Here is a 26,148-nt window from a genome sequence, read left to right as displayed (position 1 = left end):
ATGTAGCCAAACTCCGTCAAGTATGGCATTGTTTTTATGTCATATTAGATTCGTTGTGTTGATGCATTTTGTCGTGCTTCAAACGTCCCCATTCACTCAGTGCGTTATAGTTCCACATCGCTTAGGATTTGTTGCTGCGCGCTTGTGCAGTGTGAAGAAAAGAGGAGACCAGCTGCACAGGCAGGCTGCGAAATGAGATGCAGGTGATCGGTTTGCGTGATCGGAAACAAGAGACCGTGATCGGCGATCACCGATCATACACTTTTTCACGGAAATCGGCCGATTATGATGGGTGGCCGATCGATCGGCACACCTAGTGAATACGAACCAAAAAGTGAACTCTGGTCCGCCTAAAATCCTGAGCCTTGGTTGAAGTGAACTCAGTTGTGAATGCTGGGCAGACCAGAGACGCTCCAAAAGCAGAACGCAAACTATAGCGCAAGGCATTCTGGGTAAATGCAAAGACAAAACAGAAATCCTACAACCACTACAATCTGTCACCGCTCCATTTTTGTTTACATTTTGTGAAGAAGGAAGTTTGCGCTCATGTCTTCTGAAGTTTTCGTATCGTTTCCCTCAGTGGTTCTTTGTGCAGCGCCCCCACAGGTGAGGAGGGGAACAGGGCTTTTGATCGTTTGACAGTGCGGTGTGAAAATAAACTGCAGCAGCAGAAATTGTAACAAATAGATCATCTATTTTTACTCTCATCCAAATCCAGTTTGATCCTGGAAGTGTAGTCCTCTCACTGCCCAAACACCTGACTGTTGGGTTTGCTGGTGTCTGTAAATTGTCCTGTGTGTTGACCTGTGATGGACTGGTGACCCATTCAGAGTGAACGCTGCCTCTCGCCCGATGACGGAGCTGCTTGCAGTTTGTCTTTAAAAGGCAGTGCAGACTCAGATGCTGAAGTGTTTTTACCGTCAGCATCTTCCCTTTCAGTACACCTGCCATCCATGACGTGCAGAAACAGAGATTTGATCCTCAGCGACGGCGCTGCATGCTTGTGCAAATTAAAAGATCAACTACAGGTTGCAACGTTCAGCTGAGGAAACTCCGAGTGGACAAACTTGTTTTTTCTTTGTAGTGGTGGGTAAATCTGAAACGGCAACACAATTCAGATCCGCCTCCATCTTGTGTATGTTTTCTCCCAGAAAAGAAGATTTGAGGAAAGAAATCTTATTAAAAAAATGTCGAGATTTTCAGATGTTAGGCTACATCCAGTGACCAGAACTGGGTCCATCTTGATGCAGACAGTTGGTTCTGGGCGATATGCATTTAAATATCACAACATTTTGTGGTATTATTGTAATAACGACAAAAGTGAAGATTAGAATGATTTATTTCTTCTTTTTCAAGCAACCTTATGGCTGCTACTGCATGGCACAACAACTGTAGACCAACAAAAACAAAAACCGTCCTAAAATAATGACCCAAGTCATTTTTTGCCAAAAGTGATTTTTTTTTTGCCACTACCACTTTTGGCAAAAAATGACATAGGCCATTATTTTGGGAAGATGACGATATGCTATTTTTAGGTCACCAGTCATATGAAGAACTGTGATTTGTATCACTATACTGCACAAACTAATGGCATTTAATCATATTTCCTTATTTATTGATTTATATTGATACTCTCATTGAACAAATAGTGGAGAAGATGGTAAAACTAACAACTAATATAATGGTAGTGACATAATAATACAAGAACAGACTCTCAAAGACCAATGGACATTTAACGCTGGAACTGGAAGACACTTTAAATATCCAAAATAAATTAACAGAACAACAAAGAACAAAATTGTCCTTAAAAACGGGGCTAGTTGAGACCAAAGACTTTTATCATCCACATTTTGGTAGAAAAAACAGAAAAACAATAAATCATGCAAATGTAAATTATTGAGGTAGTTTTAATTTATCATTTGATTAATTAATTTATTGTGAGAATGGATTAATTTCACTTCTAGGTATGTTTGTGTTAATCCAACCTCTCTTTCCAACTGCTTACATTTAAAGAATCAGAGCGTGTAAAGGAAGAAGTGAAATGTTTACATCAGACGTCTTGATTTATTTTGCTCTGCAGCACTTGAAGGATTTATTTTTATTTTTTATTTTATCAGATGTGCAGATTAGATCTGACCTGTCAGGCATTCCTGTGATATCTTCATTGCTTACGGATGTTTGATGTAATCAAAGCGATTTTCTGGCTTTCGCCGGCTGCTTGCATCCCAGCGTGAGGCCTGTAAGTGAAAAGGACAGCAGGCGTCGTTTCATATGGAAATGTGAGCTCGTGTTTTTACGCGGCTCACCCCGCCGCATCTCGACTCGTCGGGTTTGGAGTTTCTCTTTCTGAAGCAACAGCTCACGGATGTTTTCATTAGAGTGACAGATTAAAGATGTTTAAAATGTAAATGACCCGTCTTCGTCCCCTCTTCCTCTTTGTAAACTTCCTGGCTGGAGGTGATGAAGTGTTTGGGTCGCTGCTGATGAACTGCCGCCTGGTCCAGATGGCTCATTGTTGTTTCCCCTCGGCCTGCCCCTTTAATGACACACTTCGGGCAGGGGCCAGTTTCACCACGGCTGCTGCTTTACAGCTCACAGTTGGCATGTGGGACGCAGCGGGGTCTCTTTGTGTCCACGTTTTTCTGCTGCTGTCTGGTCATAATGTGACCAGCTGTAGTGGAACGGGTTGCGAAACAAATCCCGCAGCTCGCATCAGAAATTATGACGACTTAACGCCAGGGCTGGGCAATACAGCTTAAAAATAAAAGCCATGATATGTAAAAAAAAAAAAAAAAAAAAAAAAAAATATATATATATATATATAATGATTTTTATCATATATAGTACAGTGGTGCACAGTGGCACAGAGCTGTTGCCTTGCAGCAAGAAGGTTCTGGGTTCGATTCCCGGCCCCGGTCTTTCTGCATGGAGTTTGCATGTTCTCCCTGTGCATGGTGGGTTTTCTCTGGGTACTCCGGTTTCCTCCCACAGTCCAAAAACATGACTGTCAGGTTAATTGGCCTCTCTAAATTGTCCCTAGGTGTGAGTGTGTGTGTGCATGGTTGTGTGTCCTGTGTGTCTCTGTGTTGCCCTGCGACAGACCTGCAACCTGTCCAGGGTGACCCTGTCTCTCGCCCGGAACTCCCGACCCCACTGAGGGACAAGGGTGCAAGAAAATGGATGGATGGATGATTTTTTATAAGATTTTTTTATTTTTATATTTTTTCCAAAAAAGGAAATTACAAATGAGCAAAATTATTTTCAAAAATTGTGTTTTAGTTCCATCATCCCTTCTGTGAGTCGAATTACAGAAAAATATAATTCTTATTGAATTTCTGTTAAAGGGGCAGTAATATGTGAAATCACGTTATAATGTTATTCCCTCATCAAAAACCTGCCTGGAGTTTTGCTTTGATTCTTTCCTGCATGTTTGAAAAAAATATCAATCTCCATGGCAACCATTCAGCTGTGCAAAACGCCTGGTTAGACCTAGCCCCGCCTTCAAGACAAAGCTCCTCCTCCAAGCTGCCGCCCCACAGAGCAGCCCTTCCCTTGCGACTCCCTCACTCGGCTCCTTCAGACTAGCCGGCAGCAATTAGCAAACACCTGGTCGAACTTGATCAGCTCAGTTTATTAAATGAGGTACTGCTCAGTGAAATGCTGGTAAAAAGTGTTGTTTAAGGCAGTGAGTGATCGTCAGGTGTGCCGTGGAAATTATTCAATTTCACCTAAGGTACCGTATTTTTCGGACTATAAGCTGCTACTTTTTTTCCTAATATTTGAACCATGCGGATTGTAGCCCGTTGTGGCTTTGCTGTGTATTTTTTTTCAACCACCAGGGGGCTCTCTAGCAGGAAGTGAATCATTAGAAGTCAAAATTGTAAATCAAAAGAAGAACGTGCTAATTTTCAACCTGTTCAGTGGTATTTTTAAGCAGCAGGCACGATGGAGAAATGTTTTCRAACTCATATCATGCAGCTTTTAAGTTGAGGGCTGTCGATCTGGCACTACAGGAGGGAAATAGAGCCGCTGCATTTAAGCTCGGTGTGAACGAAACCATGGTTCGGCTTTGGAGACGGAGTGCCGCGTCCTTAATATATGCAGCAGATTTATTAGGACGCCGCCCTCTGCTGCGTCCTTATGGAAAACCGAGAGCAGCTTCCAGTTTTTTTTTTTTTTTTTTAAATTGAAGGTGCTAGTGTGGTGCGCTCTATAGTCCGAAAAATACGGTAATTAATTTTAAAAGATTTTTTGAAAATGAATTATCTGCAAATAATGCCATCTTTGAGTGTCTGCTGTAGCAGTGACTAGCGAGGTAATCATGTAATATTCTTACCACTAGATGGCTGTAGGTACACAGCATTTTACATTACAACAAGAGAATTAGTGATGCATGAATGTTACAGGTAGCGGTGAGAGCATCGTATCTAGCAAGACTGTGATGGAAAAGACAGTGAAGCTCAGCAGTACTTGGGTTGGAAAGAACATGGGTCCATTTCCCACAACATGTCTGTGTGAAGTGAGCTTCTCTAGTCTGGCTACTATAAAAACTAAAACCAGAGAGAGACTGAGATGTTGAGGAAGAGCTTTGTCTTTCTTCAATTTCTGCCAGAAAATCAGCTGTTTTCATCCAAACATGCACAGGTTTCACACTAGATGGGTAAAATATACAGATATTGACATTTTGTACATGCAACTCTTCATATTCTAACAGTGAATATAAAGTGAAATGTTTTCCAAATATTATTGCTTCTTTCAGAATAAGAATTATTTTCTGTATTCCGGCTAAAAGAATGCTTGTGGATTAGTTTGTAAAACACTTTGACGTTTTCTACAACTTCTTTAAATTTAACACCAGTGTTGTGGCTGTTCAGGGGTATTTTTGAAGTGGACATGTTAAGTGCAATTTGAAGTAAGAAATGTAAAATGTGATAAAAATGCATTTTTGTGTTTATTTGATTCCTATTCAAGAGACTTTGATAAGAATGACTATATATGTAATATAGGCGTCTACAGAGTATCTTTGTTTACATTTTTGGTTGGTGGTGTGCCTCGAGATTTTTTCAATTAAAATAACGTACCTTGGCTCAGAAAAGGTTGAAAAACACTGGTTTAAGGGTTAATAGAGGAGACATGTTGCAAAGACTTCTAGAAGTTTGAGTTTCTTAAAGAGACAAAGGTCCAATTTCAAGTCAAATTTTTTTTAAGTCATAATTAGTACAGTATGTTTTATAACAATTGAAGCCAAGATAGTTACTTGATTACGCTATGAAAAGACACTATGTGGCTGAAAACACATAATACTGCCTCTTTAATTGCAAAATAGTTTCTTAGTAGTTTTGGTTTAATTACTGCTCTTAGTGTGTTCTTTCAGCAAATATATTTTGTCTGCATTCCTCAGTTAACAATTAATAATTACTAAATAGTTGACACTTATTTCAATAATTATTTCATTAATCATCATTTCAGCCGTACATCAAAATCCTGGCCGCGTAAATTAAGGGAGAGATTTCTCTCTGTTTAAAACTATCTTTGAGAGAATAGTGTAGATTTTTTTTCTGCCGTCTGCGTAGTCTGGAGCTGATTGTGGTTTGTTTCATTTTAGTTTGCTGGTTCTGGTTGACTTGGTTCAGTTCTGTGCGCAGGAATGAGCTTGTGTTGAAATTCCCAGAAAGTAACATGTGCAAATGCTTTTTAACAAATTCCCAAAGGAGTTTATTTTTTGTTTTGTTTTGTTTTTTTTACCTCATTTTCCATCTGAGCCAGTTACCGTGGCAAAAGCCGGAAAGAGAAGCGATCTGGACAGAAAGGAAAAGCAGCGAGAAAGTGAAGCATGGTGTCAGGGAGGGCAGCTGGTGGTAGAGCCTGCAGCGAGACGAAGACTGAAATCTGACACTAGCACAACCAGCATTGGGCGAAGGGAGGGGGGAGAGAGAGGGAGAAAGTCGGGAGAAAGGGGAAAATATGCAGGACTTAAGCTGACATAACTGTGGAAGGAAGTGCTCAGGAAGGAGAGGAGGGGGAGCCGATAAGACGCGGAGCAGGAATCAGTTGGAGGTTTGGAGTCGTCTCTGTTTGGGTGACGAGTTGTAAACCGAGGGACAGGATGCCAGTGAGCATGCTCCGTTCGGACTGACATTGGATGCCAGCTTACTTTAGCTTTCACACACAAGCAGGCAGCTGCAGGGGCACCTAACTCACCGCAGGGAACAAAAAGATCAGCGCCGGGATAAAAGCCAGGAATCTACTCCTGACTTTTCCTTCTTTCTCTCAAACCAGGATTGTTTCACTCTGTTGTTTTGTGTTATTTTTTTGGAAGATTAGAATCTGTGGAATAGTTCCTGAGCAGAAGACGGTGGAAGTAATGAGTTGTCTGTTGGAAGTTTTCAAATCTGTGACTTTGTGTCAAAGCCCTTTTCCCATTTAGCTCCACTCATCAGCTGCTGTTTCCAGAAACGATCCAATCAACACAGAGGATCTTTGTAACTTTTTATTTTGATTTTCTGCTCCCTCCCCTGGTGTTTTTTTGTATTTCTCTGGCTGCTACGGATCCCGTTTCCGTTGCATGGACACCGTCTTTGTTTTACTCCAACATTCCCTGGACCGTCGCAAGCTTCCTATACTGGGGAGTGGGAGGAAGAAATATGAGCCAGTGTTTGGGGCAGCAGCGGCAGTGTGTAATGGTTTCTGTGAAAAAGGCCAGAGTAATGTGGCACAGGGGGGCTGCATGAATGTCTGTGGTGAAACCCAAGCCAGCAAGCGTCGCTCTGCATTCTCCACCCTGGAATTCCTTCTTCAGACTCTTCCCATGCGTAGCAGCGAGAACCGTCCACTCCGCTAAAGGTGAACGAGCGTGAAAACGCCGGCGCGTGCGTGCGCGTTTCGCTGAGCGAGCCACCGTGTTTTTGCAGCTGTGCAGCTTGAGGTGGGGTGCGGAGCGGCGATTTCCTGCTCCCTGTGTTTGTGACGGCTTCATGAATTCGGACTGTGTGCAGAGAGCCGGGATGTGTTCTGGCTGTGGGTGAGAACAGAGGGCCCTTTAAGCGGCGTACTTTATGTTTCTGTGCGCGCGCGAACGCAGTCTGATGTTTGGGAGAAAGTGGGCCACGAGTTCGGAACAAAGAACGACATGTTTGTGTCCAACTCCCGCCTCCATCCAGCTCAGTCCATCTTCTGCCTTCATCCATTCTGCTGTCATAATAAACTAATTGCACCAACTTTTATCATTTTAGGCAAAAACGGCATAATTCAAATTCAAAAATACTTTATTGATACCAAAAGGGAAATTAAATGTTATAGCTCACATCAATTCAAAGTCTTCAGAGTTATTATAGACATTGATAGCTGTTGGCATGAAAGAGCTCCTGTAGCAGTCCGTATTACAGTGGATTTGTTGAAACCTCTGACTGAAGACACTCAGTCTCATGAAGAGGATGATCAGGGTTGTCCATAATTTTCTTGATTTTTGTGAAGAATCCTCTTGCATGATCATCTCCAGAGGGTCCACATTCAGTCAGATAGACATCATCAGATATTTCACCGACACCTGGAGGATGATTGACAGCGCTAAGGCCCTCCTCCTGGCTGTGATTGGCTGTTTCAAGCACTGGGTGAAGAAAGAAAAGCTCAATGTTTTCAGATTATCTGTCACGACAGATGTGTGAACAACGATATATTTTTAAGTAACGTTACATACCGCAGCTTTAATATGGTTCCCACAGTCTGGAAAAGTCTGAAATGGGCTTTTATTCTTTTGCCGTTTTTAATATTTCTGATAGCAATTTAATTTAAATTAATAAAAAAAAAATCCCAAAATTAAATCTTCAGATACAGATATTCAGATAACTTATAAAATATATTTATTGCCCAGCCTTAATAATGCCTAATTGTTTTTTTGTAATTGAATCAACATGATTCATCTTATAATTGGCACATCATACATATTTAAAAACATTTATCCACTCTGGAGTAACCGAAGAACAACTGGAACTACTTTGTTTAGATTAAGGTTTCAATAAAATCACACATCATATGATGGAGGTAATTTAGGTAAACATTGATATCAGTTCCAACATTTTCCTCACTTCTGCCTTTAATAATGTGATGATATCTGAATTAATCTAAAAAATAACAGTGAAGTCAGTAGCCAGTTGGATAAAGAAGAACAACCTAATCGTGTCTCTTTCCTGTAGCCTTGGTTGAAGGAGGAACCTTGGGTCGAGTGGTTCAAGCTTCAGCGCAGTATAAGCAAGAGCTCCGGCTCCATTCAAATGAAGGTTCAGTTTTTGTTTCTTTGGTGATTTTGCATCATATTTTCATTGACCAAATGGTCAGCAGGGCAGTTTGGTTTGGGACGACTTCCTGAAGCTTTTCTTAAGTTTTCAAACACTAGCGATGCATTCAAAACTTCTGGATTTAACTACATTTGTTCATGTTCAAACGTGTAGCTTGTTTAATGTTTCTTTAACATAAACAATAGCCGCCATTTCCTTTTCTTCTGACCAGAGGAGGGATGGGATCACTCCTGTTTGTCCTGTGAAAACATGTGCAAACATTAGAAATCAAAACATCTGTTTGTGTTGATTTTGAAGTAAATTAGTGTATTTAATGATTTAATATTTTTAGTACTGATTAAATCTATTTTTAATATTACCTAAATTCATGATGCTTCAGTTATTTAATCACTGTCGTAATTCAGCCACTTTTTCTTTTGTGCTTGTTTGTTACATTTAATCACTAAAGTAAAATGAAGTTTTCACATATTGGGGGTTGGAAGTTAGATGGGGTAAATAAATTTAAATATGCAAGTCAGACTTTAGAGAAATTTCTGTGTTATAAAGAGTAAAGGCCTGGTTGGTGCTTCACTGCTCATTAGCTTTTTTAAAAATTTATTTTAAATTTTGCTGAGATTACTATGATGAAGTATTGGGCCCATGCTAAAAAAATGTAAAATGTAATTATAAGAATATAGTTGCAGAATTATGAGAATTAGGTAATGAAATTATGACTTTATTCTCAAAATATTGTGACCTTATGACATTTTAGTGTTTAATGTTTAATGAGGTTTATTATTGCAATATTATGACTTTATTCTTGTCATTTTATTTTATTTATTAACATATCCCTAATTCTCTGTTGTAGATTACGAAATCAAGTTTAAATTTTCCCTGAGAGGCAGCGGAGCTACTAAATTACGTTGCTTTGCGGTTTAAAAGTTGCAAAGTTTCAACTTTCCACTGGTTCTGGTCTTGTTTGTGTCGGATATTGATGCCAAGTTCAGGATTCAGTCCTGCAGGGCGAAGAAGCTGTTTGGAAAACAAACTGAGCTTTTTCCTGTTTGCTTCAGAAACAAAATGAAACGTGCTGATGGGGAAACTCGTGGCCTCCGTGTTGACGGTTCACACATAATGACATTTTAGATCTGAAGTCTTTCATCACGTCAGTAATCTGTAGAAAACAGAAACTACGTCTAGAAATGTGACTAATTGTTTGTTTTGTGAACTGTGGGAGTTATAATCCAGAAGGAATATAAAAAATGGGAGCTACATCTGATATCGTTTAAAAAAAAAAAAAAAGGAGATTCAAGAAAACGCCACATTGGCGTGTGTTTATGGGAAAACAGAGATTTACAGTCCCACTTATAAAAACGGTCTGCAACAAAGAATGCACCAAAATATAAATGTACTTGTTTTGAATACCGTTGATTATTCCCAATGTTTTTATTACTTTATTTGAGAGAAAGTCAACTTATATATTCATCCATACAAATAAAACTCTTTGTGCCAATAGGAAGTTATTTTGAAGCAATCCGATTGGCTGAGACAGGTTTTATCTTTGTGCTACGCTGCCCCCTATGGGTTCGGCATGTTTAAAAGGACAACCTGTTGAATTTTGCAGGTTCATGAGGATGAAAAATTGTCAGATATTGATTGTGTGTTTACCATATATTTTTTGTAAACAATGTGATGAAGATATTTGTCTTTTATAAATATCCGGCTAACAAAAATGTGTCTAAATGTTTTGTTAGTCACATTTCTAGTTTCTTTTGCTGTTTTTGTTCTGTCTGAATTTTCTTAGGTGATAGAAAAAGATGTTAAACATGCTTCCTCCCAGAGGAGGAGTTATTATGTTAACCAACCGCTCTCTGGTCTAACTGGGCTCCAAAGAGAATCAGAATATTCTGATCCCAGTTTCAGGATAAGACGGTGGCTGTATTTGCACTATTAAATATGAATGAGCAGCAGCAGCAGCCAGCTCAGCAGGACCAGTGATTATGCAGTTCTCTGCGATACGCGCTACATTAGCAGCAGGTAAAAGCCCTAAATGCATTTATTGAGCATTCTTCAGTCTGCTCAAATGGGCCGAATGGACGGGTTCTTCCTGATACCAGCCAGCCTGTGGGCACGGTGGAGACAGCAGCCGTAAAACACAAACTGATCCCACCTCAGAGGAAGACGCTGGTCCTCAGTGGACTCAGCAGCCCAGAAACGGCTCTGCTGATTAATATCTGGTCCTGCCACTGTTAATTTATCAACAATTATTTTTATTCATCTAAACAGCCAATTTTCCTATAAAAATGTGTATATATTTTATATTTGTCGCATGAAACAGAAATGTAAACAAGTACTTGAGACACATTAAAGTAGGAAATTACCCATCAGTGGCAAAAATATGCAAAAAAAAAAAATGTTTTATATTGTTTATTTTGAAAAAAGGCCTGAATTCAGTTTATTTTAAATGTAAAATAAGATAAAATTCTAAATGAACAAAAACCGACATATTCAGTTTTCAGGGCTGAAATGATTAATGGTTATGAATCGATTATTGAAATAATCAACAAATTTAATAATTAATCATTAGAGTATAAGGACCCAAAAAAAAGACATTGTTAAAGCAAAAACATATTCAGAGCAATAATTAAACATTTTGTTTTTAAGATAAAAAACTGTCTGTAAAACTAATACATTTAGTTTTACTTAACAGTAAAACTATAGTTACGATTTTATTCTCACCTGGTTCAAATTAACTAAAGGGGTTACTCTGTTATTGGACTTTAGGCTGTACAATCTTGGTTTTCTTATTTAAAACAGGAAATTGTCTATTTGCATTTTCATGTATTCTGTTTTTATGCTTTGTATAAAAAAGGCTTAAGAATAATTTATCATTAAAATAATTAACTGCAGCCCTAGTTTCTATAAACGCCTTTAAAATAACAATGGAGAGACGGCACCTTGCATATTAAACATGTATATCAGCTGTATGTATTATTTCAGTTTGTCTGGATTAAATGCTGTGGATGGATTATTATTTTCATGGATTACGTTTGAGTAGCCATGACATCCCTACGGGTTTATTTGTTGACCTCCACGTTGATTTCTGAGTCTTTCGTTACTGAAATGCCTGTTTAATTGTTTAGTTATCAGTTTTTTGACCTTTTTATTTATTTTTGTCTTTTCAGAGGTCCCCACATTTCAAGATCAGAAGAAAGCCGCCTTTGGAAATCTTATGGACGAAGGTGAGTGCAGGCAAACGGAAGAGCTGAATCATCACTGCTGTTTATGTTCGGAGACATAAATCTGCTGTATTTATTTACAATGTTTCTTGACACTGAGCTGGATCTTTTCATCACTCTCTCTATAGAGCTGCACTGATATGAAAATCATGGCCGATATTTACAGATGATATATTTTAATTGTGTTCCAAAAGATAGAATCACATAAGAATCCTGATTCTCACTTACTGCAATGCAGAGCTGATTTAAAGTGTCCCAAAGTCAATTTAAAKAAATAAAACGGATCCACTGTCTGTTTTCCTCCGTTTTGTAACTGATGGTCCAGTTTGCAGCCGGTGCTGAAACGTACGCATTTGTGGAAAGCACCAAAACAGAGGAAACTAGAGAAACGAGAGAGAGATTCAGCCGACCCCGTCTTCGTTAAGGAAAACATTTGGATTTATTTTGGTTACGATTCTTCACTAAAGAACTGCAACGATTGTCTGATCGTTAAAAACCTTTTAGATGTAAAGGCAGCGCCGTCGTCCCTGGAGGAGGAGGAAGTCTCTGTTATCGCTTCGTTAAAGCAAAGCGAAGCGAAGCGATGGAGTAATTCCATATTGGCATGGAATAATATTTAACATTTAATAAATGTGAAAAGATAAATATTTTTATTAGAGCCAGTCAAACAGATTGCAAAGTTCAATTCTTATTATACATACACTAAAAATAATCCTGACAAAATAGTCCATCAAAAAAAAATACAATGCACCAGTTTCAGCCCCTTTTGTTGCTTTTTTAGCAAAAGAAAAAAAAGTTAAATGAAAAATAAAACTAGAGAACACACCCAACACTCTTCACATGTCAGCTCACCAAATTCAACCAAAAAAACAAAAACAAWAACACATCAGATATTTACACTCATGCACCCAGTTACACCTTTAGTTGGGCGAAAAACCTCCAAGTTTGGAAAGGAGGAAATGAATCATTACCGCTTTTTGTAAAATCTTTGTGCACATCCTCGTAACGTGTATTTAATTTTCTCAAGCTTTAAAAAAACATAATGTCTTTAATCCACAGGGATATTTTATCAGACTTCCAGTGACAATAAAGAGCATCTAACAATTAAAGATGTAAAAGCAGTAATGTCCTTCAGTGCCGAAATTACCAAACATAGCAACAAATGGACAAAGCTGCAAATTCACTTTGAGGACAGAAGAAATGACTGAGAGGCAACTAAACCAAAAATTATATAATTTAGGACAGAAAAACAAGGCCAAGATGACACGGCGCCAAAAATAAAAGTTAAAGTCTGTGTTTGCCACTCTGCCTTGCAAAGCAAACAGGAGTGGATCATCAGGATCCTTTGCACATTAAAGCTGAAATCACCATGAATGTCCGATACTGATGTCAATGCAGATGTGTTGTGCTCAATATTGCAGTTGTCAACACATCAGCTAATGACTGAAATATTACGAAGGATATTATGTTCCAAATGCCATTTAATAAAAGTTTAACTAGCTTTGCCCTCGGCTGATGTTTAGATGTAACGCCTGAGATTATAAACCCCAAAGAGATTGGTGTGGCGTTGTGTAAACGTAAAGAGTCAGGAAAATGTGGATTTATGTTTTGAGTCCAGTTTTCTGCGAGTTTTAACGTTGCAAACCAACGAGAAGCTGGTGTTTTTTGGAGTCCTCACTGTGAGGAGAGTTGCCCAGGAGCTGCGGAAACCATAAACCGTGAGTGGAAAAGCCTCCCTGCCAACAACAAAAGAAGCTGCAGCCTGCGCTGCTTTAATCTCGGCACCTTGCTGGCACCACATGTGCTGGCTCAAGCAGCCATGCTATGTTTATCCGCCTGTCGCCGTCCGACGTGCAGAGAAGCAACTTTCACAGCTTCTGGGATCTGAAATGTTGAAATAATTACTCCAGATATGTCGTAAGCTTTTATTTGTGTCCTCGAAGCCCATCAGCCTGGCAGGCCTGTCGCAATAAGCATTAAATCAGTTAATTGATTGATGAATTAAAACAAGCTCCATAATTTCCACAGGCATATATGATCATTTTTCTCTGTTTCTACCAAAACTGGATGATAAAAATCTTCAGTCTGGTGATTTTGGTTTCAACTAAACCTGTTTTTGAAGGAAAATTTTGTTTTACACAGACTTTATAATTAATTTAATTTATTTTGTTAATTTATTTTGGATATTTGAACGTTCCAGTGTTAAATGTTAATTAGAATTTAAAGTTTATAGATCTTTGAAAATGTGTCACTGCATTATTATTGTCATTACCACTATATTACCTGAAAATGGTCTCAAAACAACAATATTATCGTTTATCGGAATAACTAACGTATCGTCCAGCAGAATTGATCACGACCGGCCCAGACCTGAGCGGAGCTACTGTTCTGGTTTTAGGGGGAAAAGCCGCGATAGTTTAATCTTCACAGTTGAAGTAATCTCAGTGCCCTCTGACCTTTGAGTCGTTAGGATCTCCAGACCGCCTGCAGTCAGTTCCTGGATCAGTGCAGGAAGTCTGCAGCGCCTGTCTGCTCAGTGTTTAAGTATGATGCATTCAGGCTCTCTGTGCCTCTTGGTAAATATTGGTGCTTAACGCAGCAAAAACATCTTAAAAGGCAAAAAGGTGGTAAAATCAAAACAAACTACAACTACAAAGCGTTGCTGCTACTTATTGCCTATCTTGGTAAGCAGTTAATTGCTTGATAAGTTAAAAGAGCTTGATCATTTCTGTTGTGGTTTAATATTTTTTGAAGACCAGTCTTGTTCACATTGTTATTTATGGTTTTGGTTGTGTGTGGTTTGTTTTCTGTTGTTGTTTTTAGTTTAATTTTGTGTTCTGAACTAAATTCTTGTTGGTCTTTGAGGAAGTGAATTTTCACTATTATGCCATAATTATTGTATTAATTGAAAATGGTGTCAAAACGTCAATATTATCTCATTCGTTTGAGGGACGACGTATTGTCCTGTATGACAGGTTTACATATGATGAGTCATATTACATCATCATCGTTTTCACATATCGTTTACGTTCCTGATCCCAGGTTGGACGAAACGACTCCTGAAGCTTCCCGACTCTCCTGTGTCCTGAATTGTTCTTCTCTGCTGCTAATCCTCTCAGCATGACGCTCCTAAAGCTCTCAGCTGTTATTTCTGCAGTTTCCTTCATGAGAACTGGTTCTAATTAATACACTGATAACTGATATTTACCAATATTATATATGGATACATACAGCCCCCCACTGTTTCAACAGCATGAACAAGCGACTGCGCCGCTGTCGTTGCTTCTCTGCTTCGGTTAAAGACTAACCTGCTCTGCAGGCGGTGCGGTTGCTTTGGCACAGAAAGGAGCAAATCTGTGATTAACTCGATGAACAAAATCTTCTTAAACATTCATTTCTGTTTTTATTGATTACACGGGACTATAAACGGCAAGTGCTGCCCAAGTTTTGTTGCCAAACATAAACAAAAAAGACAATTAAACCTGACAAATATATATTTTTTTATATTTACCTTTGATTTAATACAGCAACTCTGCAGCAACCCGTTTATATTCTGGATCTCCAATAATTCACAGCTTCCTTTTCTGCAAAACTTTGTCCACCTGGCTTTATTAAAATATTGTCTATTTAGTCGATTACTTTTTGAGGAGATAAAAACAACAAATGTCTTAACGAATAAATCTTTTCAGTTTTAATTGAAGGAAAGAAAAAAGTTCTCTCAACTTAGCAGTTTTGGACAAAGTTTGGACACAGAAATCAGTTGTTGGCCATAACAGCAGGAGTATTATTGGTTATTGATATCGGCCTAAATTTGCATACGGCTGCATCCTTAGAGCTAACGGTTGCTAAGGCAACAGTTTCAGCTCATCTGCCTGACGTCTCTCTGTGTAAATGAAGACAAAATAAAATATTTTCCTGATCAGTTTCTGCCAAAATCCCAGAAAAATTGTCTTTTTAGTAAGTAATTTTAAAATCTTTTTGATGATGAAAATACTGTCAGCACAGAGTCTGGAGCTGCGTTGATTTGGGTAAAAACTACCCAGATTTATGCAGTTACCTTTACTTGAGTAGTGTTTTTCTTAAAGTACTTTTAGGAGTTTTACTTGAGTAGTTTTATTATAAAGTATCTCTACTCATGAGTAAAATTTCTGTATTTTCTACCCACTGAATGAAAATCAAACATGTTTTAACCAAAAATCCACCAGACAGAAACAAACCTGCAGTTTCTGATAAAGTTTCATAAGTTTTTTTTTTATTAAAAGAAACTGATTTGGAAAATTTTATTTTGCCTGATTTTCATCCTTAAAATATCAACATTTCCACCTAAGTTTATATTTTGGTAAATGATCGTTTGATTAGTTACTCAGCACTTGAGGAGACGTTTTATAAAATACTCTTTTACTTGAATAATTTCTTGGACGGCTGCTTTTTACCTTTGCTTTAGTAAAACGTGCTGAAGTGTTTCTGCTCCTACTTGAGCAGATCTGTGTTACTCTGCCTGCGTCTCCGTTGCAGACTTGGTGCACGCAGGCCTCTGAATGTCCTGAACTAATTTGGTCTGTGCTGCTGTTAGCATGTTAAGAGCGGCTAATAATAGCCGCTAAGGCTGCAGCGCCGCCACGGCAGATGTTTAGAGGCATTTTCTGCCTCTGCAGCTGCTAACAACCTGCACATCTGCATCCCCGTCTGCACAGCTACCAGCTGCTTGTGTTCTGCTGCTCATTGTCGTCACTGTTTGTAGAATTATGTCAAAAGTTTCTAAATTAGAGCAACAAAAATAGGAGTATTTCTTAATTCTTATGTTTTTGTAAATCCCGCAGACCAAAGATCAGAGCTCAGAAGCTGCTGTTGTTGGTTAATACGTGTGCAGAATTAAATATTTAACAGCTTTCCTCAGCTGCTGTGTACATATTGTTCCCACCTGAATCTCTTCTCCTCCCACACACACGATGCCATCACTTCTCCACTGTCTGACTCCTGCACATCATTAGGGCTGGAAACCAGAACGAAGCGCGTCAGGTGGTAAAATGGGTGGGAAAGCTGATCTCCCACCCATTTCACAGCTTGGAGATGGTTTTTTTGTCTAAACCATGAAGCTAGTCAGGTTTTTATTCTGCTTTTGATTCATTTTATAAGTTGGAGCTGAGAATGATGATGATCCAAGCCGAGTGTCGTCGTCGTCCATCATTAGCATGAAAAGCTAGCGGCTACATTTCATTTGTGGCTTTCAGACACAAAGCAGCGTGATCAAAGCAGTTATTTCACAACCAGTAAATAGTTTAACCTGCAGCTCTTATTAGATGACATGTTCTGATGTTTAAGGATAATCCATGACACTAACTCATGGCAAAATAATAGATCATAAAAGGAATGACACTAAAAATGATTAAATTATAATGCATAACAACAATAATATAAATCCCCAAAAATATTTTTATTGACATTTTATTTATATTTCTCTTATTTTTTTCATATTTATCTTCTATGTTCTTATTTTTTTAGGTGCTTTTTTTACTAGCTTAATTATTTATTACTGTTTATTACTCCTCCACCCAAATGGAAATAATTTTAAACAATGAGAATAAGTTTCAGATAAAAATAATTTGAAATTCAAATACAAGTTTAGTATTTTTGCTACTGTTTTTAAAAAATGTTATGTATTTTTTCAGTTTTTATTACGGTTTTAATTTATTATAATTGTTTCTTGCATCCAAATGATAATAATGAAATACATTTTAAACTATAAGAATTGTCCTATAAAATATGAGGCATAATTGAGGGAGACCTCATTTTTTTAATATTGATATTTAACGCATTTTGTGGTTAAACTGAACTTTTAAACTAAGAGCAGGAACAATAAAGAGCTTAATTTTGTAACCTCATTTCTAAATTGTCTCTCTTCTTTACAGTTTTATTGTTTTAATATTGAATAGACAAAGAAAGGAAAACGTACTTGTATGCACAAACTCATTTGTTGTTGTTTTTCTCTCTGTGCCGTGGAGTTGCAATAAAAACCTGCTGTGTGGTTTTAGTCGCCACCTGAATCTGCTTTTATTTAAATTAAAGGTCAGCTGCAGGATGTAAAGGTTTTTATTTCCTCTGCTCTCTGCCATCGTCAGAAATGAGTCGCCAGACCGCCACCGCGCTGCCCACAGGAACCTCCAAGTGCCCCCCGTCTCAGCGCGTGCCCACCCTGTCAGGCACCACGGCCTCCAACAGCGACCTGGCCAGCCTGTTCGAGTGTCCCGTCTGCTTCGACTATGTGCTGCCCCCCATCCTGCAGTGTCAGTCCGGGCACCTGGTACGTCCTCCAGCTCAGGTTTAAACAACTGAAAGCACCAAAAATGTACAAGTATGTATAAGCAATAAATCAATTAATCCAATTAAGGGGTGCACCGATTTATTGGTGCCAATTTCCTTAATTTTGTGAGATCAGTGATTGGCTTATTTTTACATGTGAAGCTGATCTTATCCTCTGATGTCATCAACCTCGGCAAAGGTCTAAAAATCAACCACTGCTTTTTTTTTTTTCCTGTGAGACGTTTTACTGACAAACCGGCCGACCAGCTCATGTCTGCGCACTTACAGTTAACTATAGTCGCCACATTGCGACCAATTCAGCAACTTTCTTCACACGTTGAGCAACTTTTCAGACAAAAAACTGGTATCGGCCAAAATCGGAATCGGTAAGTTTAGGCCTTTTGAAAGATCGGTGAAACTGCAATCGGTGCACCTGTAAATCAAATGATAAATTAAAATGATCTAGAGGATTTCCAGTCGAACAACAACTGTTGGAGAGATGCTACAATTTAATGTCATATTTTACAACAGTCCTAGCTGCCACCTGTGCCTGGTTTCTCTGTCTAAGCTGAATGGTTAATATTTGACTTCATAATTTACTTGAATTATTGTCGTTTTGTTTTTTTATTTTGGATATTTAAAATGTTTTTCAGTTCCAGTGTTGAATATTCTTTAGAAATTAAAAGAATATTCTTTTAATTATGCCTTTTATCGTTGAAAATTGTCTCAAAATGACAATATTATTGTTTATTGTAATAATTTCTGGGATCATTTATCGTCCAGCTAAATTTATTCCACCTATAATCAGAGAACGTCTCATTTTAACCTCGTCTCCGACAGACTGGGGTCCGTTTGTTTCTCTGACTGAAAACATCGTCCCATATTTTCTCCAGGTGTGTTCCAACTGCCGGCCCAAGCTCACCTGCTGTCCCACCTGCAGGGGCCCGCTGGGCTCCATCAGGAACCTGGCCATGGAGAAGGTGGCCAACTCCGTCCTGTTCCCCTGCAAGTACGCGTCGTCGGGCTGCGAGGTCACGCTGCCGCACACCGACAAGACGGAGCACGAGGAGCTGTGCGAGTTCCGGCCGTACTCCTGCCCCTGTCCCGGCGCCTCCTGCAAGTGGCAGGGGTCGCTGGACGCCGTCATGCCGCACCTGATGCATCAGCACAAGTCCATCACCACGCTGCAGGTCAGAACCGCAACTAAACTAAGCGATTCGTACCTGCTAAACTCTTCCACATTTTGACATGGCTTTGAGTTTTTGTGTAAGATCAGCAAAAAGTCTCACCTGAGTGAAGTCATGATGCTGCCACCACCGTGTTTCACCATAACGAGGGTGTTTCTGGTATTTTCAGCCACACAGTCTGCAGGTCAGCCGGAATGTTTGGTTTCAAATGTTTCAGTTTTAAGTCAAATTAGAGTTTTTAACGAGCTGAATGTCATTAACCAATCACAGCAGAGCCTTTAACAAGCCGAATGACAGGAACCAATCAGAGCAGAGAACCTTTAACGAGCTGAATGTCAGTAACCAATCAGNGACAGGAACCAATCAGAGCAGAGAACCTTTAACGAGCTGAATGTCAGTAACCAATCACAGCAGAGCCTTTAACAAGCCGAATGACAGGAACCAATTAGAGCAGAGAGCCTTTAACAAGCCGAATGTAATTAACCAATCAGAGCAGAGAGCCTTTAACAAGCTGAATGTCATTAACCAATCAGAGAAGAGAGCCTTTAACAAGCTGAATGTTGGGAACCAATCAGAGATGGGGAAAGACTTTCCTTTTTGATAAAACAATGTTGTAATTCTTTCCTCTCCTGACCTGAAAATATAGTTTTTATATTTTTTCTCTCTAAATACTTTGACATTTTGAATGTGGAGTTGAATTTATCTTATAAACCTCTTTTGAATAAAATCTGAGGCGGCAGGATGTTTTGTGGATGTTTTATCTCACACCAACAGTTCAGAGCGCCCTCTGCTGGACCACAGGATAAACTACCTGGAATAGATGTGACACAGTGAAGCAGCAGCAGGACTGAGCTGACTGTGTGGCGTTGACGTTCTGTGAGGATTCTGATGGTTCTCGTGTCGCTGCAGGGCGAGGACATCGTGTTCCTGGCGACGGACATCAACCTCCCGGGCGCGGTGGACTGGGTCATGATGCAGTCCTGCTTTGGCTTCCACTTCATGCTGGTCCTGGAGAAGCAGGAGAAGTACGACGGCCACCAGCAGTTCTTCGCCATCGTGCAGCTCATCGGGACGCGCAAGCAGGCAGAGAACTTCGCCTACCGGCTGGAGCTGAACGGCCACCGGCGCCGGCTCACCTGGGAGGCCACGCCCCGCTCCATCCACGAGGGCATCGCCACCGCCATCATGAACAGCGACTGCCTGGTGTTCGACACGTCGATCGCGCAGCTGTTCGCCGAGAACGGAAACTTGGGCATCAACGTCACCATCTCCATGTGCTGAGAACGTTCCGCAGGCGAGCGTCGGAGTGCAAGTTTGCCGGGGGGGGAAAACGGGGGGCCCGATCAGTCAGGAGCCCGGGCCCCTCCCTCTCTCTGCTACACCCCTGAGACATGGAACTGGACTGTGTTCGGGCAGCGCAGACGGCCCAGGGGTGCCGTATGGATGGATGAGTGGATGGATGGATGCGTTTAAAAAAACAAGGACGTAACTGTGTAGTGAGGACATCTTACACACTCGTGGGAGACTCGTGCACGCGCATGTGTCATAAACCCGATTAAAGTGAGAAGGTGTTTCCGTTTTCTCTCTCTCTCTCTCTCTCTCTCTCTCTCTCTGTCTGTGTCCATCTCAGATGTTCGTGTCGGGTCAGAAGCTAGCTTGCTAGCTAGCTTCCTTTTCTTCCTTTATTTTCCTCCCTCCATCTTTCCTAACCGGCCGACCCGATTCCGACTACGGCAACTGGAGCGGACGGCTGCAGTTCCCGACCGGAACCGGGTCTCTCAGTCTAGATTACAGAAGATTCATCCAAGTTCAGGAGGTTTTGGAGCGGATTGAGCTGAGGGGAAAGCTCTATTTCAGTTAGGATTTTATTTTATTTTTATTTTAACGTTTTTAGTTTCCGAACTCCAACCTGCTCTTTTTTTTTTTTTTTTTTTTACCTCCTGTGTCTAACACCCAACCTGGAACGAGAGGCACTTTCTACTGTTAAAAACATTGCTGTTATAAGTAAATAGAAGTATCATAATTCTCATTTTTTGTATTGAATTTTAAGAATTAAAAAGGCAGTTGTAAAACTTGTGGCTAAATTTCAGTGTTTGTAGTTAAGAAGAAAAAAAAAGTTAGTTTTTTCTCCAGAGTTGGGCTGTTTTCATCTCTGTCCTCCTGTGTGTGTTTCTTTTCTTCTGTGGAGGGAAGCCGTCGATCACACCTCCTCCCATCCCGTCTCGTTTGGAGTCTCGGTAATGTTGCTGCTCTTCCCCAGAAGCTCCTTGACTTCTTTCTGTTTTCATTTGTCATTAAATAAATCTATCTTTTTCATATCTGCCGCTGCGGTTTTTCTCGTCTCTTGAGGTTTATGGTTCTTGTTTTTAGTTTTAAAAGTCATCTGAAAACGGTAAATTTTGTTTCCTGTACAACTTTTCGGACAGATTTTAAGCTGTGAGTCATTATTTATGGACATGTTGACAGTTTTTCATTTGCAGAAACCAGAGATGCAAAGTTTCTCATTTGGGTCGACTTAATACCAACTTAAACTACACGGCTACAAAGAAATAGGCTGGGTAATGAATCGATTTTATCACATTTTAAAAAATTTTATCTTTAAAATCAGACTTAGTTTCTTTCTTTCTGAAATCCTATTTGTGTTTCACCAAATCCCTCTGGGTTTCCGTAGTTCGGAGTGATTCCAGGGCCGCCATCTTGTTTGACAACCTTTACTCACTACAACAGAATATTAGGACCAAGCTACATTTTTTATTTTTTTAATTACGAGAATTAGTCACAATATTAGGAGAGTGAAGTAATAATTTGATGAGAACTCCATCTTATGAGGTCATACATTATCAGAAACACTTCCTGTCTTAGCATCAAATTATCAGTATCAGAACTTCAAAACAATCGAAACTGATCTATTTGACATCACAATCTTTCTTTTATTCACTTCATTCAAGTTTATCTGTTTATTTTATATCTAAATTCTCTTTCATAATGGGAGTCGCCCGTTGGGACACAACGGCGTCTTAAGTTCAACGAAGAAGAAACAACGGCACCTACTAAAAGGTAATTTGTTCGTTTAAAATGTTATTGCATATATCCATTTAAATAAAACAAATCCCACGAATATGTTCAAAGACACAATTCAATATATTGTCTTAGATAATTTCTTTTTCTTCTTCTTTGGTTTCTGATAAATACCAAAAACTTGAGCTCGTTCTGACCGTTGAAACCTGCCAGGAAAACCAAATCGATGGTTTCTGATATATTTATTACCTTTAATGCATCTGAAATTCGCTCCGCTAATCAGAGGAGAACGGATCAAATATTTAAAACTATATTCTATTGACGTTTCAGCCCGGAAAACGAAAGTGAGCACCTCCCCCACGCGGCCACAACACGCATAACATCCTACATTTACAAACCAAACCGTTTTCAGGCAAACTTGGTGAAAACAAAGGTTTAAAATACGGACCCTGTCTAAAAATAACAGTTTATCTAAGATCTTTTAAAACAAAAATCTAAAATTTGAGTTTTAATCTCCATTTCCATGATTTTTCTAAAATTTCTGAGATTAATATCAAAATCTGACTTTTTTCTTGCAATTTTCCTACTCAGAAATTTCCCTTTTATCAAGAACATTTCAGAAATATCAATTTCTAATTTAAAAATATATATATATACAATAGCCCAATTACATGTGAATAAGTGCATTTTAAAATGGAAAATAAAAAAAGGAACAATGATGCACTTTAGGACAACAAAAATATTTTATTTCCTCTTGAAGTAAAAACGGCATCAAGTAAAATGACTAAATCAGATGTTTTCTGAAATTTAAAATGAAACGATGTAAACGTAGCTCAGATTTAGTAAAATGTAATTGAAATACTAAATTACTTAGATGTCTTCAAGTGACTTACAAGGTTCCTAAATCAAAAGTTTTTCAGGAGTTTTCCAACACGACTTCTGCTAAACCATCCAAGAACCTTCAGTAATTCAACATTTTGTTTATTGAAGGCTTAGAATTAGTCATTTAATTTTCACTTTAGCTCATTCCAGCTACTTTGTTATTTTATTAATAAACTGAATTCATCAAAAATAAATCCAGATGTCTTCAGGAAGAACAGCAGCTTTGACTCAAAGATGCAGCTTCCAGTTATTTCACATCTATAAATCGATATGATTAGTTTCCAACATGGCCGCCTCTGCTGGTTTCTCTTCAACATGGCCGCCTCTGCTGGTTTCCCTCACAGTTTGCTGCTGATCTGAGGGTGGGAATGCGACCCGGCTTTCGCTGGGAACCCGCCGTCAAAGGAGGCGTTCAGAACGTCGTCCAGGTTCCCGGCCATCACGAAGTCCAGGTCGGCCCGGACATTGGCCGGCAGCTCCTCCAGGTCTTTCTCATTCCGCTTCGGGAGGACGACCCGCTTCACGCCGGCTCGGTGCGCCGCCAAGACCTTATCCTTGATCCCGCCCACCTGACGGAAAGGGAAAAAAGAGATGATTTTCACAAAATAAACTCCAGGCGGATTGTTTTAACAGCTGATCTGTTCGTTTTGGAAAAAGATTTTTACAGCTTTGGATGAAAGAGGAGAAAAGAGGAGAAAAAAGGAGTCAAAGCAGCAGGAGAGGAAACGGGAAGCAGCGAGGATGAAAAATCAGAGTAATTTATGATTCCATGTTCCTGCAGTCAGGAGAGCGAAACCAAAAGCAGCTGGAAGGAGCTTCCTGTGGGAGCAGAACCGCTGGTAGAACCGCTGGTGGAACCGCTGCTCATCCAGTCTGAAGGAGACGGTCCTGACACAGTGGATGGGTGGATGGATGGAGGGATGGAGGGATCGAACGGTTCGGATCTGAATCCAGGTCCAGATGTGGACAAGAAGTGAACCTTCTCCGTTTTGAAGCTCCGCCCTGCAGAGCTGCTGAACCAGGAAGTTGGACCCGACGTTGAGCTCACCGGCAGCACCAGGCCTCTCAGCGTGATCTCTCCGGTCATCGCCACGTCTGACCTGACCAGCCGGCCGCTGAACAGAGACGCCAGGCAGGTTACCATGGTGACGCCGGCAGAGGGGCCATCCTTGGTGACGGCTCCGGCGGGGAAGTGGAGGTGAATGTCCGTCCCCTCCATCGGATCCGGACCGCCCACAACTAGGCAGACGCACACACACACACACACACACACACACACACACACACACACACACACACACAGATCCAGTCACTGAGCGGCTCCGACGGGCAGCTTCTCTTTGCAACACTGAATTTTGATTTATTTTTTTTCCCCCCTGAAATCCATTTTTTTAATTTCTGAAATCTGATTTTTATTTTATTTTTGCTCACAGCTCAAAGCTTTTTGTGGAGCACGGACTGAAACTTCTGCAGAGGAATCTGTTTGGATGGGAAGCCAAGAATAAAAATGGACGGATTTTGATCTGCTGCAGACTTTAAAAGCTCATAGTTATGATTTTCAGACGTTGTTTACGTCTCGATCTTATTAGAAAAAAACAAAGTTATGAAATTACAGGAAGAATACATGTAATTTAATTATTCTTATGACTTTATTCCCATATTTTGACTTTACTCTGGTAATTGTATTTTTATATATTTTATTTTTCTTATTGTAACCCTGACACTCCATCATAGAATCGGTTCGTTCAGACTGCTTTGCCCTGGACTCACGGTTGGTGAGCTGGTAGGTCCTGGCGTTCGCTCGCAGCCAGCTGATGGCCAGATGGGCGGACTCCTTCATGACGTCGCCCAGCTGACCCGTCAGTGTCAGCTGACCTTCGCCCTCCATGCGGCTGGCCTCCACGAACATGATCTCCCCGCCGAGCGGCGTCCAGGCGAGACCCAGAGCCACGCCGGGCAGCGTGAGCCGCTCAGAGACCTGCGGACACACGGAGAGCCAAGGGAGGAAAGCTCAGGGGCCCAACAGGTTCCAGAGGGTCCAACAGGTACCCGAGGGGCCCAACAGGTTCCCGAGGGGCCCAACAGGATTCCAAAGGGCCCAACAGGTACCCGAGGCCGTCCTGCTTACCTCCATGTCGAACAGCGGCGGCCCCAGGATGTCCTTCAGGGCCACATGATCGATCACAATGGGCATCTCTGGAGGCGCCGCCTTATCTGACGAAAATACAACAAAACCTTGGATATAGATATATATCTATAGATGGATGGATGGACATTCAGTCGAAGCACACCAGGAAGTTCATCTCTGAATGACTCAAAACAACCAAACGAATCTTTTGGAGTGGCCTAGTCAAAGTAGAAACCTAAATCACCAACAACTTAAAAAGTAGATCCACACAGAATAGAATGTTATGTTTTGGACAAGATCTATTTACTATGTAATCTCCCTTTAGGATCAATAAAGCATTTTTGAATTTGAATAAAATGTTTAATGTTGCAGCTCTGCTGGGATGGAAACCGTCCAATGAGGCTGAATTAAATTAATTTAAACTACCAAAAGCGTCCAACCTTCCTGCTGCTGTTCCTGCCCAGAGGGCGTCGCCTCCTTCACTCTGTGACCTTCAGCGACCTTGACGGCCACGGCTCGACAGATGGCGCCGATCTTCCTCTCCAGGGAGCGCACACCTGCCTCCCGGGTGTACCTGTCGGAGCGGCGACAGGAAACGAAACCTGCGTCAGCGTAACACACGGCGGCTACACCAGGTGGCGCTGCTTAGGAAAACTACAGCAGCTTGGAAAATATTCAGTAGAAGAAGAAAAACTTAAAGGTGCCTCCAACCGAGACGGTTCTGCAGAACACAAAAACCAAAATCCTGTGGTTCTGATCGGGTTACAGTAGCTTAACACCAGATCATTCAGGTAGAACCTGGAATCACCCCACAGAGATACCAGGCTTCATCCCAGCACTTTGACCCTGAGGTCAGGCCGTGAGGCGGGTCGGTGTCCGACCCAGACCCGGTTCTGTTGGCCCGGCGGTACCTGCTGATGACGTTCTGGGTGGAGTCCTGAGGGAGGAGCAGCTGCTGAGGCGTCAGGCCGTGCTGCTCCAGCTGGTTTGGGATCAGGTGGCGGTGAGCGATCTCCAGCTTCTCCTCCTGCGTGTAACCTGGAGGCCCGGAAAAACAAGATGGCCGACATTAAGGGAGGGAGGGCGTCCAACCAACGTCAAACATCCAACCAACATCCAAC

At 40.6% G+C, this 26,148-nt stretch overlaps 2 protein-coding genes across 4 annotated transcripts in view; one reads left to right on the top strand and one right to left on the bottom strand.

Annotated features, from left to right (window-relative positions):
* Positions 1 to 21,321, top strand: part of siah1 (siah E3 ubiquitin protein ligase 1) — a 31,503-nt gene extending 10,182 nt beyond the window's left edge. Inside the window, exons 1-5 of one of the 2 annotated variants that reach the window (XM_008412573.2) lie at positions 6,018 to 6,843; positions 11,459 to 11,515; positions 17,632 to 17,813; positions 18,706 to 19,002; positions 19,909 to 21,321. In XM_008412573.2, the coding sequence (XP_008410795.1) occupies positions 6,732 to 6,843; positions 11,459 to 11,515; positions 17,632 to 17,813; positions 18,706 to 19,002; positions 19,909 to 20,280 (1,020 nt within the window). In that variant the 5' untranslated portion in view covers positions 6,018 to 6,731 and the 3' untranslated portion in view covers positions 20,281 to 21,321. Of the gene's footprint in view, positions 1 to 6,017; positions 6,844 to 11,458; positions 11,516 to 17,631; positions 17,814 to 18,705; positions 19,003 to 19,908 lie in introns of those variants that run through there. The other variant, XM_008412574.1, reaches the window with a different exon arrangement.
* A 1,417-nt stretch (positions 21,322 to 22,738) lies between these two features.
* Positions 22,739 to 26,148, bottom strand: part of lonp2 (lon peptidase 2, peroxisomal) — a 32,803-nt gene continuing 29,393 nt past the window's right edge. Inside the window, exons 12-17 of one of the 2 annotated variants that reach the window (XM_008412572.2) lie at positions 25,939 to 26,065; positions 25,468 to 25,601; positions 25,028 to 25,113; positions 24,670 to 24,877; positions 23,948 to 24,138; positions 22,739 to 23,468 (exon numbers count right to left, since the gene is read on the bottom strand). In XM_008412572.2, coding sequence (XP_008410794.1) covers positions 23,238 to 23,468; positions 23,948 to 24,138; positions 24,670 to 24,877; positions 25,028 to 25,113; positions 25,468 to 25,601; positions 25,939 to 26,065 — 977 coding nt within the window. In that variant the 3' untranslated portion in view covers positions 22,739 to 23,237. Of the gene's footprint in view, positions 23,469 to 23,564; positions 24,139 to 24,669; positions 24,878 to 25,027; positions 25,114 to 25,467; positions 25,602 to 25,938; positions 26,066 to 26,148 lie in introns of both variants that reach the window. The other variant, XR_001776738.1, reaches the window with a different exon arrangement.

Source organism: Poecilia reticulata, linkage group LG6, assembly GCF_000633615.1.
Source record: "Poecilia reticulata strain Guanapo linkage group LG6, Guppy_female_1.0+MT, whole genome shotgun sequence".
Classification (NCBI taxonomy): Eukaryota; Metazoa; Chordata; class Actinopteri; order Cyprinodontiformes; family Poeciliidae; genus Poecilia; species Poecilia reticulata.
This window is presented reverse-complemented; position numbering and strand designations above follow the sequence as displayed.